At 52.0% G+C, this 19,949-nt stretch overlaps 6 protein-coding genes across 6 annotated transcripts; 2 read left to right on the top strand and 4 right to left on the bottom strand.

Annotated features, from left to right (window-relative positions):
* Window positions 1–200: 200 nt before the first annotated feature.
* A1O9_07083 (uncharacterized protein) lies at window positions 201–1,019 on the top strand (the record flags this gene model as incomplete). The annotated part of the gene is made up of 1 exon (XM_013404029.1): window positions 201–1,019. One exon carries the CDS (start codon window positions 201–203, stop codon window positions 1,017–1,019), a length of 819 nt encoding a protein of 272 aa, XP_013259483.1.
* Window positions 1,020–1,554: 535 nt separating this feature from the next.
* A1O9_07082 (uncharacterized protein) lies at window positions 1,555–4,463 on the bottom strand (the record flags this gene model as incomplete). Its single annotated transcript, XM_013404028.1, has 2 exons — window positions 1,555–4,334; window positions 4,430–4,463. The coding sequence occupies 2 exons, from the start codon at window positions 4,461–4,463 to the stop codon at window positions 1,555–1,557; spliced, it is 2,814 nt and encodes a 937-aa protein (XP_013259482.1).
* Window positions 4,464–5,007: 544 nt separating this feature from the next.
* On the bottom strand, window positions 5,008–9,156 carry A1O9_07081 (uncharacterized protein; the record flags this gene model as incomplete). Its single annotated transcript, XM_013404027.1, has 1 exon — window positions 5,008–9,156. One exon carries the CDS (start codon window positions 9,154–9,156, stop codon window positions 5,008–5,010), a length of 4,149 nt encoding a protein of 1,382 aa, XP_013259481.1.
* Window positions 9,157–13,082: 3,926 nt separating this feature from the next.
* On the bottom strand, window positions 13,083–14,836 carry A1O9_07080 (uncharacterized protein; the record flags this gene model as incomplete). Its single annotated transcript, XM_013404026.1, has 3 exons — window positions 13,083–14,384; window positions 14,496–14,621; window positions 14,726–14,836. The coding sequence occupies 3 exons, from the start codon at window positions 14,834–14,836 to the stop codon at window positions 13,083–13,085; spliced, it is 1,539 nt and encodes a 512-aa protein (XP_013259480.1).
* A 2,556-nt stretch (window positions 14,837–17,392) lies between these two features.
* Window positions 17,393–18,928, top strand: A1O9_07079 (succinate-semialdehyde dehydrogenase (NADP+); the record flags this gene model as incomplete). Its single annotated transcript, XM_013404025.1, has 2 exons — window positions 17,393–18,452; window positions 18,507–18,928. 2 exons carry the CDS (start codon window positions 17,393–17,395, stop codon window positions 18,926–18,928), a joined length of 1,482 nt encoding a protein of 493 aa, XP_013259479.1.
* Window positions 18,929–19,053: 125 nt separating this feature from the next.
* On the bottom strand, window positions 19,054–19,806 carry A1O9_07078 (uncharacterized protein; the record flags this gene model as incomplete). Its single annotated transcript, XM_013404024.1, has 1 exon — window positions 19,054–19,806. One exon carries the CDS (start codon window positions 19,804–19,806, stop codon window positions 19,054–19,056), a length of 753 nt encoding a protein of 250 aa, XP_013259478.1.
* Between the last annotated feature and the right edge of the window lie 143 nt (window positions 19,807–19,949).

The following is a 19,949-nucleotide window of genomic DNA, read 5'->3' as shown; positions in this document are numbered from 1 at the left end:
TCGCATCACAGCCTCGATTGATTTCTGATATGAGATGCATAGGTTGGGTGTGTATGACACAGGCGTGTTTTACAGCGTCTCTCAGGCTGATCGACGAACATTCTTCTTCCCCGACTCCGTCACCGATGCTGAAAGCGTTTTCGACAAGGCGGTCATCTCATACCCTTGGTATCATTGGAGAGCACCTCGTTGTCATAACAATGTTCCACGGCTTCACCTACGAACACTATAACCTCAGTGACTACATTGATAGCTTGTTCCAGGAATTCCCAGCGATGCAACTGGTCCTCTCAATCGGCCTTGCGGATGGAGTCGGCAACTTCGTAATATCAGACATACGACTTGGGGACGCCGTCGTTGGAATTCCCACTCGGAAGTCTGCAACCGCTTTCGGCACGTCTTTCGACGGGCTCGGCGGGGAAGGTCGTCTCGTATGGGAGCAAGGACCTCCTGCAGCTCTAGCAGTATCTGCGCTCAGCAAACTAGAGGCAATGTTACCATATGAAGATTCAGTTGATGGCTGCTTCAGTGTGCCTTCGCTGCTTCACCCTCGAACTTTCTCACGGCCTCACCGAGACCTCGACAAACTTTTCCTTCCCACATATTTACATGAGCATGCGAGAAGTGACTGTTCTGTATGTGAGGACTCGTACCTAATAAGAAGGTCGCCAAGGGAAACAGGCAACATTGTTGTTCACCAAGGCTCGATTGCTTGCACGGCTCCCCCTCATGCGTCCGAGTACGAACGCTGTGCCAACTACCTGGGTGAACTTGGCTGTCTTTGCGTTGATCAACAGCAGACCACTCCCTTTGGAGACTTTCCCTGTCTTCTGGTCCGAGGCATTGCCTCCTACTTCGATACGCACCCGACCCCTCAATGGAGAAATTACGCAGCCGCGGCGGCCGCCACTGTTGCGAGGAGGGTTCTGGCAGAGATCCCCCCGGGGGAAGATCCTGCCGATTATGGGGCTGGATATCTGACACAAGACTATTTAAGTGTCTTTAATAGCTCCCGTTGACTAAAAGTAAGGGGACGGGTGGATGTATGACGTTTGAAATTTCTGTATGGACCTCGACGAGTAGGGCTAGGAAAGGCTGGAAGTATATGGAGGCCTAACAATAGTATATGTTTGACGGGTTAAACGAACTAGATATTCGTTCTCCATGGTTAACAACGATGAGCGGATGGCCTGTAGACCTCAGCTACGGAGGGAGTACTAGCAAGGCAAGCAACAGTCCATAGATCTCCCACGAGACATGCTTGCCCCATCATTATTTTACAGACAAAATTCAAATCCTGGTCAAGTTAGCCTCCTCGGTGCTCTATCGATCAACTTCTTGTGTCAAACATCAACTACATACTCCGTAAAACATGATTTTCAACGCATAGATGAAGAAGCAATAAAGCAGGCGGAAGCCCCACGTCTCATGCGAGACCTAACCGAGAGAGGGCCGACTTCGATTTGGGAGGGAAAAGAACTTAACATTTATTTAATTATTGTACACCTCAGGAAGTCTTCTAAATGCTGCATGGTATGTCAACAGTGGGATCAATCAATGCCCAATTCCGCCCGCGACCCAGTTATTGAACTCCGGGTCGCCTGGGCCAGGGAACACGCCTCTATCCTGCCCCTCAGCCGCCGGAGCTGGCTGCGCTGGCTGTGGCTGCACCTGGCCCTGTTGGGCTTGTGCTTGATTGCGCCTTCTCTCCTCCTCGCCAGCCCTCTGTCTCGCTTGGCGGGCATAGACAAGCAGAGCCAACGCACCAGCCAGGGCAATGATGATCAAACTCTCGACCAGGCCATCATCAAACTCATCCCATTCGTCAGCACCATATCCATCGTCTGCGGGGCCCGCACCCGCAGCCTGGCGCTCTCTCGCCGTGCGCGCGGCGTAATCGGAGTCTCCGCCAGGCATGCCGGGCTCGGCCCCGAGACCCAAGAAGTCATCGTCGCCGCCATCACGGTCTCTCGCGGCCAGGGCCGCCGCCTCCGCGGCATCCATTTCTTCCGCGGCGTCGAGGAAGCGGTTGATCCACTCGGCGAAGCTGCGGGGCCGGCCTCGACCGCCGGTGCCGTCGTCTTCGTCGTCCCGGATTCCGTTGACTTTCCCGCCGCTGATGCCGTTCCACCAGGATCTGATGCGCAGCTTGGTCAGCGCGAGCGTCACTGGTAGGTATGCCTCTTTGTTCATCTCGAGCGCCAAATCGTAGTACCGCTTGGCCATGTGGTAGTCTTTGGTGACGGATCCAATGCCGTGCTCATGCATCCACCCCAGGTTCCAGAGTGCTTGTGCCGAGTGGTGCGTCTCCGCGGCCGTGGTGTAGCATGTGGCGGCTTTTTCGAGGTCGGACTGTGCTTCCTTGGATTGAGGGTTAGAGCCGTCTGTTGTGCTTTCAGTTGAGACGGGAGGAGAGGAAGCTTGTGGTTTTCTAGCACCGGCACTCGCGGTTCCAGAGGCTAGGTAGTAATCGCCCATCTTGACCAGGGAGTCGACGTTCGCTTGTTTGGCAGAGCGAGTAAAGTAAGCCAGAGCGAGCTCGGCATTGTTCAAGAGCTTACTGCGGCTTGCAGCAGGGTTGTCTGATGAGAAGAACGAGACACCAGGCACCGAGATGACTGATGTTTTCTTGTCGAGCAGATATGCCGCATTGGCTTGCGCGTATTCATAGCCTTGTTCCGCGGCCATGACGATTGGGATGAAAGCTCGTTCAAAATCGCCTCGTTCATATGCCGAGTTGGCCTCGAGGAACGATGAATGGAGGATTTCTGCACGCTCAGCCACCACCTTGTAGTATACTGTTGCCAGACCGCAATTTCGCTCCGGGCCAACACCTTGATTGGTCATCTCGGCGAGGTAGTAGTATGCTTCCATCACGCCAGCGCCAGCAGCGAGTTCAAAGTAACGAGTCGCTGTCTCGACATCACCTTGGTCAATGAAAAGAACCCCTAGTGCAGATTGGGCAAGAGGCAAGCTCTGCTCCGCGGCCGCTTTCAAATATGCACCAGCACGGAGCCCATCCTTGGGTACGCCCAGGCCATCACGGTACATGAGCCCCATGTGATATTGGGCGAACGAATCTCCATTGCTGACACCGCGCTTGAGCCAGGTCAAAGCCTTTTCAAAGTTTTGGTCCATGCCCTCACCACGGAGGAACATGCGCCCAATGTATGCTGCAGCTTTCCCAGCCAGTCGGTCAATGCCCTTGGGTGCTTTTGGATTGACTTTCCCATCTTTTCCCCAGTAGGCCCGGGCGACCTTCATGAATTGACGTTGCGCTTTGCGGTAGTTCCTCCGGTAGCCCCGAGGAGCCTCGTAGTAGTACTTTCCGATGTTGAGGACGGCATTGTAGTCTCCTTGGTGTTCCTTCACGTCGAGGTAATCGAGGACGCTGTCGACGTGGGCAAGAGACAAGCCGTCGCGAGGCGCGTTGTGCCCGGAGCTGCTAACACTGGCACCCTCGCCGTAAATGCCGCCATCAACCTCGACCCAGCGGTAGGCATTGCGCACGAATGAAGAACCCCCAGGGGGACCCGCGCGCCAATATGCCATGGCCTTGTCGGCCACACGCTTGTAGTATTCCACCGCCTTGTTGCAGTCTCTGGAGGTGGCAATGCCCGCGTGGTGGCGGAAGGCAAGCGTCATCTCCGATCGGATGTTGTCCTGTTCCGCTGCAAAACTATGGTATAGCATTGCCTTCCCTTGATCTCGTTCCACACCACCAATCCCTGTTGCGTACAGCAACCCAAGCATGTACTGCGCCGTGCTATTCCCATCTAGATCAGCCAGCCGCATATACCATTTCTTCGCCTCCATAAAATTTCGGGGCATAGAGAAATTCCCATAAAAGTTCATCTCCGCCAGGAGGAAAATCGCATCGGGGTCATCGAACGCGGCCGCGGCCTGCAACGTGTCGACACCATGCTTAAGATCTCCATGAATTCGTGGGTGTTGGCTCCCTGAGTCATTGCCGTCGTCGCTGTCGTGTCTGGAAGGCGCATTCATGAATAACGCCCGGAAAATGATCTTGAGGTAGTGCCATGAGATCTCCAAGAGGCCAGAGGGGTGTCGCCCGGCGCTTGGAGATGAGACACTGTCCTTCCAAGTCGGCTCGAAGTCTCGTAGGATCGACCATACCTCGTGCACAATGTCATTGCCACCGTGTGCCCAATAGCTCTGTCGCTGTTCTTCTGTGGGGATCTCGTCGACCGAGCCGGGTGATGCAGGCGATGTGTCTTCGAGCACGATCTGCTGCTGCTGGGTGTTTTTCGCGAGCGCGCTAGTTTTGTGGTCGTTTATGCTCAGGAACAGAAAGAGGGAGGACAGGAGAAGCGCTACATGTCAAGAAGTTAGTCAGTGCCTTTTTCTTTCCAGATAATCCCCAAAGTAGTGCTGTAGGCGCTGCCAATAGTACTCGATTCACACTCACTGAGAAGCAAAGACGGGGTCCGTTGGACTGCCATTATTCGTTGGCGGCGTTACATTAATTTGTCGTCATAACATCATTTGTTAAGTGAGGACAAGCAATTGCATGAGTGTTGCATGTATGCTCTTCAGCAATGTGAAAGTCGCTTTTCGGGTGCAGGAAGATGGTATTGGTACGAGTAAAGCAACGTGAAGATGCCAGTTTGTCGCGAAGTGGTCCGGAGTATTAGGTCCGCTCTGCGGGCTCGGAGGAATGACGTCCGACCGCAGCCTCGCCAGCCTCGCCAGCCTCGCCAACCTGAAATAGAAGCAGGGTAAGGAGTACAGACCTTACAACAAATGAAATAAAGATATACCATTGAAACTACATATGTCTGAGCTACATTCTGCTCAGTATGACCTCAGATTAAACTCTCTGTACATCATATTTACTGGAGCCGAGGACAAACGGGGGACTCCAGAGCGATGATATGGACTCCGGAAAGCCCATGTGAGGGATCCAGAGACCATATCTGTGCATGGTCTTGTCCACTCGTCGCGCACTTGAAAATGACCGTAAATCCCGTTAGTTATCTCCATGATTCAGATATAGCTTCGTCTTTTCGTCAAGAGTCTCCGATTGCCTATTCCTGGCCCTCGCTTGGCGACTTCGGAGTTTTGCTTATTCTTTCCATTGACCTGGGTTTTTGAGTTGGCCCTCGAGTCATCTTGATCCTCTCTAGTGGGACTTGATACTTCGCTCGAAAACGTGAGATCAACGAGCTGCGACCCCACCGGAATCTGAGACAGACTAGCCAAATTCTGGCTCTGCGATAGTTTGATCGCTGGTTGGCTGGAGGAATCTGGAAAATCAGGACTGTTAGAGGGTGTCGAGCGTCTCTTGAAACTTAGGCTGCGTGATGACTCCCTGGCAGGAGGTGGTGATTTCTTGATGGGAAACTCCACTAGAACAGAAGATTTTCTGGATTTTTGCGGTTGGCTTGAAGTTAACTCCCATACCGAAGGCAAACCATCGCTGTCTCCATCACTGTGTTCATCATTGTGGTACGAGGAGTCCTGACCACCGTACCCAAGTCCTCCTAAAAAAGAATCGAGCTGTGCAGGTTCTTGTGGACGATCGTTCTCACTTTGCACGTCATCAGGTAGGGGTTGAGGCACTTCTGACGATAGTAAAGGTGGATGATGAGAATCATGGCAGAGATCGCCGATCTCATCGTCTTGTTCGTGATTATTTCCAGAGCTCTCTGGCTGGCTAGAAGCCTTTTCAGGGTCAGAGGTCGTGAAAGACATTTCCACAAGTGGAGCAGGGGATGTTCTTTGCGCATCCTGATGCGAGCTGCTATTGGCATCATTAACCTGCTCGGACGAGTTGATCTCGATTTGTGAGATATGCGGATATTCGACCGTTTCTTGAGTATGCATGTAAGGCGATGATGAAGATGCTTGATCTAACTCGGATGGAAAACTCTTGTTATTCCCTGGGGTAAGAGCGGAGACCTCTGCATTTGGTCCAATCTCAGAAGTCATATCTTGAGTCTCACTTTGTTGGATCCGAGGAGACAAATGGCGGAAGCGATGTGGGACGACTCCTTGGGATTCGGATGGTGGCTCTGACTTATCATCTTTCTGATAATCGTTGTCAGACGGGTTCGGGATGGGATGAAGCAGTTGGTCATCCAAGGCGGAGTCAAATCCTGCCTCTTTGATGATTGTTGTGATTTCGTCCCTGCGAGGTGTCGCAACCTCGACCTGTTCATGTAAGAGAGCTGACTTCTTCTGCATGGTGGAGTTTGCACTAGCTTCTGCGCTTTCTGGAACCACATCAAAAGGCTCGTCTTTGGACGACTGAGAAGCATCTTCTCCATGTCTACCTCGCAGTCCGTGAAGGTGGCTACTATTTTGCGCTTCTACCAGTGAAGCCTTGACCAGCTTGGGCGCTATCATGTTAGAGAAATCGAGGTCGCGTATGCCATCGTCTGGGATGTCTTTAGCATCATCAGGTTGGAGGATGAACTTGCCCAAAATCCTCTCGCCAGTCTCTTCATCGAGTATTGCTGATGGTTGGCTCCAGAATTGTTTGGCAAGGATCAGCTGAATACTGCCGTCTGATCCCACCGATTCAATCTTGCCAACTTTATACCCGGACACTTCAGGTTGGTAGTTGGTGGTGTGGTCCATCTGTAATTCCTTGTATGCAATAATGGCGCTCTCGAGGAGGTGTTCTCTTTCAAGATCCTGTAGAGTGTCAAGATCAGCTGGGACTGAAATTTCTCCATTGCTTGATGAACCCTTGGGGTCTGTCGGCGCAACTTGGTCTGCCTCTACGGGGGCAGGTTCATGGTAGTTCAATGTCGAAATCTCCTCAGCAAAAGCGACTCCGTCGGTCGAGGAATGATAGTATTGGTGCTCGTCCCGAGCTCGGCGTTTGTCTCTATTCTTGCCTCCAAGAACACTTTTGGCCCATCCTTGTTGGAATGGGAATGGGGGTGGCGGTAATTTAACCCCATCCCGCTCACACTCGACTGCGGACACAATCAACTTGTCCTTCCAGAAGTTTAGGTCTTGCGCTATTGCCTCTTCAGTTGCTTCCACGTTGCTCGGCAGTAGCGGTTCGGAGGCCTTGACGCGCTTCAATGGTTGGATTGAATTAGACAATTTCACCCTTAAAGCTTCTTCAGCAGCTTTGTCCTTGGGAGTTCTGACACCAAGGGCTGAAAACAGCATCCTGCGAGAGCTCGCTAAATCAAGCTTGGCCCGCCTAGGGGATGGATCTTCGGACCCTTGTAAAGCGGCATCTTTCGAGGATTCCAGTGTTGCAGAAGGTAAAGTTGCTATGTCTGCCGCAACTCTATCACTCGCTTGATCTGATTGGCTGAGAGGGATTGTCTCATCAACTTCCATATCTTCATCTCGTGTCGTAGTCTCAAGGTTCTGAGCCTTGACTTCCTCTGTACCGGCACCTGGTGTGATGAACGGATTATTTGCTGAATTGTTGTTTTCCCGCTCTTCGTACTCAGCAAGTGCCTTGAAATCTGCAGTTTCTGGTAGAAGCCCTTGATTCTGCAATGAAATAAGCCTTTTCCTCCTCTTTGTCCTGTTGTTGTTTGCATGCGTTCTTGGACTCCCTTCGCCAGGTGCAGAACCTGGCGACTTTAATTTTGCTGTGCTGCCTTTCAACGGGTTAGGCGGCGTGGAAAAACTAGATTTGGGAACGAGTACATTTGTCTTCTTCGCAACCTTGCGCTGTTCTTCTTCTTCCAACTCTGACTCAGAAGAATCCTCAGAATCTGACTCACTACTAGCAGAGCTAGAGTCCGAATCAAGGCTTGATGAACCGCCACTTGTGCTGGCACTTTCCTCTCCTCCCCCTTCAGAACTTGATCCTGATTCAGAAGATAGATCTTCTCCAGGAAGTTTCACAAGGTTCAAGGCGCGCTTTCTGGCTTGTTCAATTTGAATATTTGCCATCAAACTATCACCATCACTCTCAGACTCAGACGATGATCCGGAACTCGAAGTGTCGTCGGTTAGTTCAGCATTGACTCCTTTCCTCGAGGAGATCTGGGTTCTTGGTTGCCTAATTTTCGAGTGCGAATTCTTGTTCGGTGTATTGTCGATGTCCGACTCCGAAGACTCGGATGACGAAGATGCTGAGCTTGCATCTGAATCTGAATCATCAACGTCATCTTCGTCAGGCAGAATGTTACGGGCCTGTTTTCCTGCTTCTCGAATTACTGTCTCTTCTAGCAGACCATCTGCATCCTCGCCAGAACCTGAACCACTCGTATCATCGTCTTTGTTGTAGCCAGTGGAGTATAGGTCAACGGGGTGCTTTGCTGGAGTCGAGAAACCCTCAAACGAGTCATGCTCCGATTGATCACCCTCATCGTCCTCCGCTCGCTTTCGTTTGAGTTGGGATATGGCGAGCTGTACTTGGGATGGGACGTCTGTGGCCTTCTCGATCTCTGCAGCATCTTCAAGGAGCAAACGGACTTCATCAGGGAGATTCTCGGATTCATCCAATTCGTCCTCGAGAGCTTCTGACTCGTCTTCTGATTCGACATCAGCATCATCAAATTCCTCCCTAATAGCAATCTGTGAATTGTTTTCTTTGTCGTCGTCGCCGTCGTCGCCATCATCAACAAAGTCTTCGTCGTCTTCATCGTCTTCGGCGTCCACATCCTGCCACAATGTAACTCCATTGGAAGAGCTCGGTCCTGGCGGGAGAAGGCATGGGAGCTCTGCACCATCATGGGCTTCGGCTTCGGCATCCTCGATTTCCAGCCTCCGCCTCTTCCTCGGTGGGATCGTGATCCCAGGCCTCCCGGTCTTCCTAAGCCACTGCTTCCCAAACGTGACCCCATCAACCAGGTGCCTCCCGTCCCCGGTGATTTGATGTCTGCCCCCCAGTCGTCGAATCCTCAGATCTTCTGTACTCAGACCACGTATGAGGACCTCATCATCATCTCTCAGCACCGCTTCACAGGTCTGGAAATGCAGGCATTCATATGCCGTCTCTTGATCCGCAGTTGCAGCCACTTCCACGACGTAATCCTCCAGTCCCCACTCTCCGTCATACGACTCAAGCGGCACCAGGTCGTTCACATCCTGCAGTAGGTCTGCAATGGTGCTGTCTCGCGATCTCGTGTGGGAGGTCGGTCCTGTGCCTGTGGTATGGATGATATGGACCGGCGGCAGCGAGTGTCGCAGGATCTGGAGTTGCAGGCGCATCTTTGTTGCCAGACTGCGCCTGCCTGCCAGTCTGGGAAGGCAAGTGTCAGTAAGGGGGACTGAGTGAGGGAAATCTTGAGTGAGTGCAAAATTGAAACGTGCGGACCGAGTCGAGTGGTCGGGATCGTGCACTGAGAGAGACCAGTTCCTCTTGTGGGTTTCAACTGTCAAGTGACGCGTGATGGAAGAGTCTCGTGCAAAAATTATGGAGTAAGAAACGCGAAGTCTAGGCAGCGGCACCCCGCATCCCGAATAGGACTAGGAAACTTACAATATGAAATAATGTCATCTCACAACGCGTGATAATGTGAATAATTTCTAAATACATGTTTATACAACCTAGGATCAGGACATTATTGTCCGCAGCCGCAGAATGGTTGTCTTTCTCTTCAGCACCAGACCTTCCGGGAGGAACAGTATCCCATCTGGAGGAGACTGTTCTACCCATTCACCCTCGTCCAGATCCACGACACAGATTTCGTCGTTACCATTTTCATCTGGCAGTAAAGGGAGGTATTCAGCGTCTAGAAGTAGCGACTGACGATTAGGTGAGTTCTCTGGAACATGCGATCCATGTTCCAAGTACACGTGGAGCCCAGGGAGATTGATCTGAAGCACTGTATTCAATCCAATTTGGTATCTTCTGCTTTCTCCCGCTTGCAAGCACAAGGGTTCTGATGGGGCCGCTCTGAACACTTGGTCCGTTGTTTGGGACGAGCATGTACTGGAAATGTGACCAGCCACCTGTGCCGGCTCATCTTGGAGCTCTCTGACCGCCGCTGTATCGGTGAGCTTGCCGACAGTCGTCGAGGACGATCGATCCGATGCCGACACCGACGCCATGCTTTTGTGAACGTCCAGCAACGATACCTCTGACATCAATGCTGGCTGGTCCAGTATATCCACGGACGAAGCGGAGGAGCTGACGCTGTGTGTGCCTCGACTCCGTGAAGTTACAGAATCAACAGATAATACTGAAGGTGTCAATATAGCAGTGACGTCGAGGAGACTTTCGACGACAAAGTGTCCTTTCAAGCCCCGATTATGCTGCAAGCATTCCATCATTTTATTATTAACGAGTCGACTGAATTCTGGCAATATCTTGTTCAGCTTGGAACGTGTTCGATCAGAATATTGTTGATCTTTGCGTTGCGAGCATTCAGGCCACTTCCAAGTATCGTACAGCTTCCCATGGGTGCTGGGGATGTGATACTGGCCGTGAATGCTGAAGAAGAGCTGGCAAAGATAACAAGCACTCTTCGACGAGCAGATCACTCGGGGCAATGATGCTGTGGGGTGGTCTTCATAATGCAAGAGGATCTGGATTTCGGCATGAATCCTCGCCTTCTTGCCTAGCTCCTCCCTGACTTTCCGGCGTATACCAGATACTGACTTTCTGCGCTGGACTGCGATTCTAGACATAGTTCTCGCTGGGCAGCAAGAGCTTATCAACCGCTCGGTGCCGTCTGAGTCTCCCACTGGAAGGTGTGACTCATTGCGTTGCAGATTGACAAACTTAACCTCAATATTCGAAAATATATCGTTTCGGCGAGCAGCTCTGAGTAGCTCGCCACAGACCTCGACATAGCCACCTGCTTTTCTGAGGCGGTCTATCATCGATCTTGTTTCATCCCCTGTCCAAACGGATGTCTTCTCCGGGATATTATTTAAATCTTGTTCGTATAGGTGAAGAAGGCTTTGGATGCGTTGCACGACACGGCCTAAGACTTCGTCAGAGCTCGACGAGCGAGCTTCTTGCTGCGTCATACGTTCCAGACGGTCGAAGTCATCCTGCAGAACTTCGATCCTGGTTTGCAGGTCCTCAAAGCGAACCTCGGTCATCAATCCCAACAACCGTTGTTTAGCAGTCTGGAGTTTTGGCAGTAAAGGGGGCTTTTTTGATTTACCATGTCGAGACCCAAGACGACCAAGAATCCTAAGACGGTTCAATGCAATAACTTCCTTGAAGAGGTCATTCTTATTCTTTTCAAGATCCACTTCGTCAATACTTTAGTGAGACAAATTAACATCGTGCAAATAAGGACACACACCACCAATTGCCTCATTTTGTAACACGCGTGCTATGCTGTCAAGGCCAGCAAGGAGACGCTCATGCCTGCCTGTATTGGCTGCCAGTCGAATAATCACGCCATTTTGAGACACAGCCTCCTCGATGCAAACAGCTAAGACATGGAGAGGCTCATCAGAATAAGCGCATATGAATGCCAGATGCTTCGTTATACACTTTTCGTGCTTGAACGAGAGCCTTCTTTCGGTGCTCGAAGAATGATGGTGTTGCAGTGGGAGATTCAGCTCTGGGGCCCCCGGCGTCTTACTGACTATGCCCAGGAGAATGATCTTGACTGCGAGACAGTCAACAGGCCTTAACATGCTACTATGGGCCGGAAGACGAGGCAGTGCTGAACCTGCCTAACCTTGGTGTTGGTTTTTCTTTGCTGGACTTGAGTGAACTCAAGATAATATATTTGGCCTCAGGCTGAACGCCTCGCCATCGACCAAACCATTTCATCAATGCGAACAGGCATTTTTAGTCTGTCAAGCTATTCGCAGATGCTGTAGCGCATCCTTGCGCGCAACTGAGTCAGCATTTGCCTTCTTCTCTTTGCTGTCATCCCACGATTGGCCCGACACCATATCCGAGGAGCGCCCAGTAACTACTGCTGCAGATGCAATAGGTGCAAAGGAAGGGTTTCCAGCTCATCATCTGTGCCCCTCTCAAAGATCGACTCATGCTAGTGCTGCGGGGCGTTTAGGAGAATAACAAGAGTCCAGAGACTGGTCCAAAAGTACAACAATGCAGGTCTCGCTTAAGGCCACCGATTTGGCTAGTCAGTGGAGGAAGGGCCGGCCCTGCCTCACATTACACGACTTTCACCTTGGGCCAGTTGCGGTGTTTTGTCACACGGAGTCTCTCTTGGTTATATGATCGATTTCCTGAGCCAATCAGCCTTCGGATACTGCTTCGATTGAACGCTTTCTCTATGCTGACGGCATCATATCCTATCTGCCGAAAGCTTAGGATTAGCTAGCATTTCTATTTCACCCTCGTCTTATTCCTGAGGCTCGAACCGACCAGTGCGACCCAGACGACGAAGTTGAATTCATTGCAAGAAGCCAAATGCTGATGGCATGTGGGGAAAGCAATCGCGCACCCAAGCTGAGCGAGCCCCTATCGGCATTGATGTGCTCAGAGTGTTGGTGAATTGACCAGGCCTGTCACACCTTGCTCGGCGTGGATCTTCCCACACTTGAAGCCAGCTAATATGTGGCTTCCTCGACGCTTACTAGACTCTGCAATGTCTCTGAACATGTTGGAGTTCTTTCTCTTTCCCAGGATCGAGGCCACACTGGAGAGTGACTGAGGTAGAACAATTTCATTGTCCTTCATGAGTGCGGCCAGCCGCTGGCGCGCGAGTTTCGTTTCGTCGTCTGTGTAGTCGGCGGAGATGGTGTAGTGATAGCGGGGCTCATTTGGGTGAGTCTGACCAGATGGATCTGGCCTTTTCAGGAAACCCAAAGCGGCCAGGTCTTCTACGCTTGGAGTAGCGTGGCTTTGCTAACTTTGCATCCTGGGGCATCGGCATGTGAATCATTGGGAATGAAGGAGCTGAATGGCTTCAGCATAAACAATGCACGGCGATACGAGGTTTTTGCGGGCAGATCAGTCTTGCGCAGCCCTTTTTGGTTAAACAATTCTTTTTTTCATGTAGTCTCATAATGTAGTGTGACTTAGGCTTGTAATTCCACCTCGGCGGAGTCACGATCTCTTCATATTTCTTTCCAGAATTCTCGCTTTATCCCACGCCAAATCAAGATCTAACCCAACGTCAATGATGATTGCAATTCTCACCACGATTAGTCCTCCACTTCGTAAAACTCAAGATCGGGGGGTTCAGCTCGTCCATTTAAGAGGTGCCCTCGACTTTCGTGGTGAGTTGCGCTAGCTTCTTCTCGAGATCTGCCAATTTCTTCTCGAGGACTTCCACCCTCTTATCGACAGCCCCTGCAACGGAGGTCTGTGGCACACCATTCACAGACTTGACGACCGGGAGTTGGTCTTCAGGGACAGAGGCCATGACGGTGGCAATGCTGGTCGCTCTCTGTCGGGCTGCAACCTTGGCCTCCTCGAGAGCCCGGATAGCGTCCTTGCGAACGTCGTATGCGAAGAAAAACTGGCAGATCGGAGGGCTGTGGGGCATGGAGCCGGTGGGTGGGAGGGGACCAGAGTAGTATTTTCGAATCTCGGCTTCTTGTTTGGCATAGTTTGCAGCCGCTTGAGGTCCTGGAACCACGGGATCGGTGAGGATCTGGGTAGCAGAAACTCTGGGAAGGCGGAAGGACTCGAAGTCCTGAAGACGCCGGAGAAGTCTGTCAGATGGAGGAGCATCGACACCTTTCGAGGCCGGGATGTCTGCAAGGAACACTTCCAGAGCGGCGGCATCTTCGATGGATGACGATACACCTTGGGCGTGAGTCAACAGCATAGGATGGGAAGCGTCGCCGATCAGCAATGTCTTGCCCCTGGTCATCTTGCTAAGGGGCTCACGCTTCATCTGAGTATAAACCTTGACTTCAGGTGATTTGAGGAACATTTTCTTCACGGCAGGATGGAACCCGTCGAGGACCTTTTCCAGGTCTTCGTGGGTGGCTGGGAAATTCCAGTCGTCGATGACAACATCGTCCTCATTTGATGCGTGTTGGCCGAGCTTTCGATGAACCGCGAGCACGTTCAAGATTTCGTTGTTTCGGCAAGGATAGGTGACGGCCATGACACCCTTCGCTGGGAGAGCCGGCGCCCAGAATCCAGGGGGCTGGTTCTCAAAGAAGAATTTTGTCTCTTCATCAGATAGAATATCCTTCATGGGAATCAAGCAACGATAGGCGGTCTGTCCACTCCTCTTCATTGGGATCTCGGCGCCTGTGACTTTGGCGTTGATACGGTCATGCTGGCCATCAGCAACAATGACCAGGTCTTTTTGGACAGTTGCACCGTCCTTGAGAGTGATCACTCCAGTCTCAATCTCAACATCGTCAACCCGTTGACCGAGTCTGATGACAGCTCCAGCGGCTTCGGCCAGCTCCCGAAGATGCCTGTGCATATCGACTCTGTGGTAGAAATACCACTTATCGCCATAAAGTTGCTCGACATTTGAGAAATTCAGGGTTGGCGCCATTGGCTCCAAAGTATCTCCCTTTGGTCGACGAACCTGTTCGCAAGGCCAACAATTAGAATTGGGCTTGACTCAGGGACACCTGCCAGTCTTCTCTGGGCGTAATGTCACGTGAGGAGGCCGCAAATCGCCTACGCTCTCACATACCTGGATGTTTTCGATTCCACCAGATTTCTGGGAATCGAATCCCCATCGTTTCAAGATTCTGCCGCCATTGGGAGGGATCGATACAGCAGCACCGTTCTCATTTTTAAATTGTGATCGCTCAAAGATCTAAAGTGAGGATCAATCAGCACCAGCCTGGCAGGCACGAAGGCGGCCAAGCGCGACGTAATTTGCGAATGTGTCCGACCCGTGATTTCATCAGATGGATTTACCTCGACGTCATGACCAATCCTTCTCAAGGCGATAGCAGCAGCGAGACCTGCAACCCCAGCGCCGACAACACCAACTTGAATGCCTCCTGTAGGAGAGCCGTTCGCAGCCATTGTGAAATTGTCCTCGCTCTGAAGGTAACCAAAAATGCCACAAGCGTTCAGTGTCCGGTCTCGGAAGGACTACTAGTTAAATATCTAAATTGTTGGTATAAACAACAAGTGTGTAAATAGACAGGTGTCAGAAAAGAAAGCAAGGACAAGTCTTTCCAACTGACCCACCGAGGACACCCCTTACGCTACTTATATCATACCAGACCAAGACATGCTGCTCAAAGGAGCCGAGACACTTCCTAAGACGGCCAAGAACGAGCAGGTCTCCATTTCGTGGCTGCAGCATACTTGGCTAGGTCTTGGTTCCAAGGAGCAACAGAGACGAAAGAGGAGCCGAATGAGAGCTGGGGCTCGCCACACCTCTTCCAGCCGGGCTCTGGTGGCTCTGGAGCTATCTGTTCAGGGCGCAAATCTTGTTAGGTTAAAGTGATAGGCCCCCTTCCGAGTTGTCAGCATGAGCACGCGAATCATGATTTATTTGGTCCTGGACGCGATGTTATGTGCTCAGCAATATTACCGAGCTGCAGGCCTCCAATGATAACGTCTACGGCCCGTCAAAGGGCCTGGGTTGCTTGTTAGGACGTGCATTGATTGCATCTTCGGGAGAGTTAATTAATGGGAGCCTCGGTGGCCTCGTGGGCGCCCAGGTACGTACGAGACACTACTATCTGCTGCTGCTCGAACCCTGCCACCCTGGCCATTTAGCCAGTGGATTGACTTTTGGATACGGTGAAGGCACACTATCGAATTTCGCGCGGCTACTCTCCTCGGTACACACAGTTACAAACGGAGTACTTAAAACTCCCATGAGCACATTCAATCCTCTCGCACACAACATGACATGGCCCAGTTCCATGGATTGGCAGTCACTAACTCCTCAACTAGGATGGTAGATCGGAGGACAGGGTTGTGCGTCAGCTAAGCCTTGGGCTCCATCGGGCGCCATCAGCATGAGCCGGGGGCATGGAGAACAACCCCCTCGACCCTTTAAAATCCCACCTTCAGCACATCCTCACAGAAAGAGACAAGTCAAATTATTGGTCTCCGGAGAGTACAATCTCCACGTGGAAGGTGTTCGAGTGCCCGCAAACCAACCCTGCGACTCTTTCTCCTTTATTTTGGCACACACAGACCATCTGGAACCTTACCGTTCTCTACTATAAGTTTTCACTACTGGACAGTGGGCAGCGGAGATCCGGCGCTACTGTTTAATTGTGTCCACATCTGAATGACGCCCAGATAGGCTCACCGCTTATAAAACCTCCACCAAGCCATTTCGGTCAACTCTGAAAGTCCGGCTTCAAGGGCATGCCCGTCTTCAGAGACATGTCCCTGGAATCGAAAGGATAACGGACATACAATATGTAGTTCGTGACGAATCCTCCAGAATCCTCCCAAGGCTTTCATACTCAGTACGGCGTACCAGATCAACTATGATTAATATTGACCCGCTGGGGAAGGTGCTAAACCCATCAAACATTCTTAGTCTTTCAAGCCACACCGCCGCCCACAACATCCCTCCAAGAGTTTCCACCCTTGTCTACGCAGGTTACTAGATTCGAGCGCCTGAAAGGCCGCTACGCCCTGAAAATATACGAAACTGTACTCAGTAGCTCCCAACATTCCGACGTCGATGTCGGACACGAAATCCATCAGGGCATTTACCCCTTTTTGAGATCAACGATAAGGCCTTTTGTGTCTGGTTGACTGACCACGTTTTCGGTACGGTCTTATTTTCAGAACATGGCTCCCGCTATAGCCTGTCTCCCCTCTAGTACGACTCCGTACGACCTGACCACAAGTCCAGTACTCGTACGCCCAAGCCGGAAGTATGTCTTGGTCGTGCAGGGAGGCTCTGTCGCTATTCTTAGAACATGTGAGGACCTCGGAAAGTTTGTAGGCCCACAACAAGGCCCACTGCTAGCCTTGTTGGTGACCGAATTTGGCGTTTGCATCATTTTCGACAAGACTGTGAGATGCCCGTCTGGTTATTGTTTGACGATCTACCAAGTACGGAGTGCCTCATACGTGAGTATCTCAGTCATGTGCCAGCACGTGTTTGCAGGCGCGCCCGCGACGCGCGACACGACACGCGAATATCCAATGAACACAATTCTTACTCGTAGGCCCCCAGTCCTAGTCATCGTGAACCTTCCGCCACAACCACCAGACCGTGCAACGAGGTTGTGCGATTATCTGTAAGTTTGTTTCTAATAATTTATATTAGTCTTCACCCATGTTATTGCGCGTGGTTACCACTACAAGGCAACAAGACATTGCCTCCTTCAAAATACTTAGGCTCCTCTTCGCGCCTGGAATGGATTTTTTGATGGGCTTCCCCAAATACCCCCTCCTTTGGCGAAGTGGTTCTCCAACATCCAATGTGGGGAAAGCCCTCGGCCTGGCGGGGGATCATGATGATATCCAATGCTCTACGCAAGCAGAATAGGTGAGATAAATGGTGTTACTTTTCGGCGAAGAGACCTCAACATCCAAGCAAGTCAATCCCTACACTACAAGCAGAAAACGCAGTATCGACGGAACAGAATTCGAACCATGGCGCCGAAATCGCTGAGTGATCTCAAGCGCAAGGATCTGTTACAATCCAAAGGGTACATTGACGAAGCATGGGTGGATGCGACCTCGGGAAGGACATTCGACGTCTATGACCCTGCCACACTGGACAAGATCGCGACGCTTCCCGAGATGGGCGCCGACGATACCAACAAAGCCGTGGAGGCGGCGCATGTGGCATTCGCAAGCTACAAGAAGACCTCTGCACGGCAGCGCGCCAGGTGGCTTCGGAAATGGAGCGACCTGTGCCTGGAGCATGCCGACGACCTGGCTTTGATTTTGACGCTGGAGAACGGCAAGACGCTGGCCGAGGCCAAAGGGGAGGTGACCTATGCAGCCTCCTTCCTGGAATGGTTCGCTGGCGAAGCCGAGCGCGTGCATGGCGAAGTGGTGCCACCGGCGAACCTCAACCAGCGCATCCTGACCTTCAAGCAACCCATCGGCGTCGCAGCCTGCTTGAGTCCGTGGAACTTCCCCATCGCCATGATCACGCGCAAGGTCGGTGCAGCGCTCGCTGCGGGTTGCACCACCGTTTGGAAACCTGCCGGTGAAACCCCCCTGAGCAGTCTTGCTCAGGCGGTTTTGGCCCAGGAAGCTGGTTTCCCTAAAGGTTCGATCAATGTCATCACCACATTAAATCAAGTTGCCGAGGTGGGCGAAGCGTTGTGCAAGAACAAGCTCGTCAAAAAGCTGAGTTTCACTGGAAGCACCAGAGTCGGAAAATTGCTCGCCAGCCAATGCAGTCAAAGCTTGAAGAAGCTATCTCTTGAACTCGGCGGCAACAGCCCATTTATCGTGTTCGACGACGCCAAGCTCGAGACCGCCATTGAAGCCTGCATCCTGGCCAAATTCAGGAACTCAGGCCAGACATGCGTCACGGCAAATCGGATCTTCGTGCAGAAAGGCATCTACGACAAGTTTGCAGATGCACTGGCCGCGAAAATCAAGACTCTCAAGGTCGGACCGGGCACTGAGGATGGTGTGTTTGTTGGCCCGTTGACACATGACCGCGCCGTAGAGAAGGCATTGAATCATATCAGCGGTAGGAGTGACGAGATCAAGCAGTAAACAGATGACAAACTAACATGTGCACTAGACGCAAAGAAACACGGCGGCCAGGTCGTCCTCGGCGGAGAACCCATGAAAGATTTCAAAGGCTACTTCCTGCAACCGACACTGATCAAAGGCATGAACCGCGAGATGATCACGACACGCGAGGAGACATTCGCGCCGGTGGTCGGCCTCTACGAATTCGAGACCGAAGAAGAGGTCATCGGTCTGGCGAACGAGGCTGAAGTGGGCCTGGGCAGCTTCATCATCACAGAGAACATCCCCCGCGCGTGGCGCGTTACTGAAGCGCTGGAAGTCGGCATGGTTGGGGTGAATCTCGGGCTGCTCTCGGCGTGTGAGAGCCCGTTCGGAGGTGTCAAGGAGAGCGGGTACGGCAGGGAGGGTGGCCGGCAGGGTATCGAGGAGTACCTGAGCGTCAAGTCGATGTTGATCAATGTTGCAAGCTAGGGAAGGAGCCTGGATAAAGGCTGTTTCCTTCTGTTCTCTTGTAATGATGAGAAAAATCCGCCCTTCATGATCCGTTAATTGATATGAGGACCACCAAAGACAAATCAGTGCCATCCTCCTCCTCATCAATCCCTTTTCTTCTCCGCCGCCCGTACCTGTTCCGTTTTCATTTCCTTCTGCTGACTCCCAGACCTCAACTCCTCGTAGAACAACATGGCATACCTGGTCAATAACAACACACAAATGACGCGATTCCTCGCCTCGGGCGCATCCCCATCCCCGGCCTCATCCCTCCGCTCCCCACGCCTCGTCAACCAAAGCACATCAACCGCAATGCCCGCGCCCAGCTGCAGCCAGCCCGTGAGCGGCAGGATCGACCTGAACGCTCCCACGCCACCGAAATACGCATACATCCAGAAATGATGAAAACAGTTGAGCGCCGCGAAAACTTGCCAGTCGGAGTCGGGGCCGGACACGTTCAGCACGCGGAAGTGCGTCAGGAACGGCATCGTCAGGTGGTGGAACGCCATGTGCGGGCCGATGACCTTGCCGGCCGCGACGAGGTTGAACACGTCGATGTACTCGTATACTTTCGAGATGTGGTAGATGTACGCTAGGTCGCAGGTGGCGAGGGTGAGGCTGGTGGGCATTCTGGCTTCCAGGGGCTTGAAGTGGAGTTTGTCGTTGAGAATGAGACATGCGAGTGCCAGGGAGAAGACGGCGTAGAGCCGGCTGTTGAGGGTCGTGGTTGTCCTGGCGAGCGGGAAGGCGCCGTTGCGTTGCACGTAGCGCCTCAGTGTGCTCCAGAGGAAGATGAAGGGCCCCGTTGCTAGGATCACGCTTTGGAGCGAGGTTAATGGGCGGGCGGTGTCGTTCATGGTTGAGGCTGAAGACATGGATCGTGGGCTGAGGGTTGTTGATTGTGAGTGTGAGTGTGAGTGTGAGTGTGAGTGTGTAAGTGATTATTTCGAACCTGTGAAGTTGAAAGTGGGATACACAAATCACGAAGTTGCCTAGGGAC

The sequence above is a fragment of the Exophiala aquamarina genome (genome assembly GCF_000709125.1).
Source record: "Exophiala aquamarina CBS 119918 chromosome Unknown aczIA-supercont1.5, whole genome shotgun sequence".
NCBI classification, from domain to species: Eukaryota; Fungi; Ascomycota; class Eurotiomycetes; order Chaetothyriales; family Herpotrichiellaceae; genus Exophiala; species Exophiala aquamarina.
The sequence above is the reverse complement of the archived record's forward strand: the minus strand, read 5'-3'. Positions and strand labels throughout refer to the sequence as shown.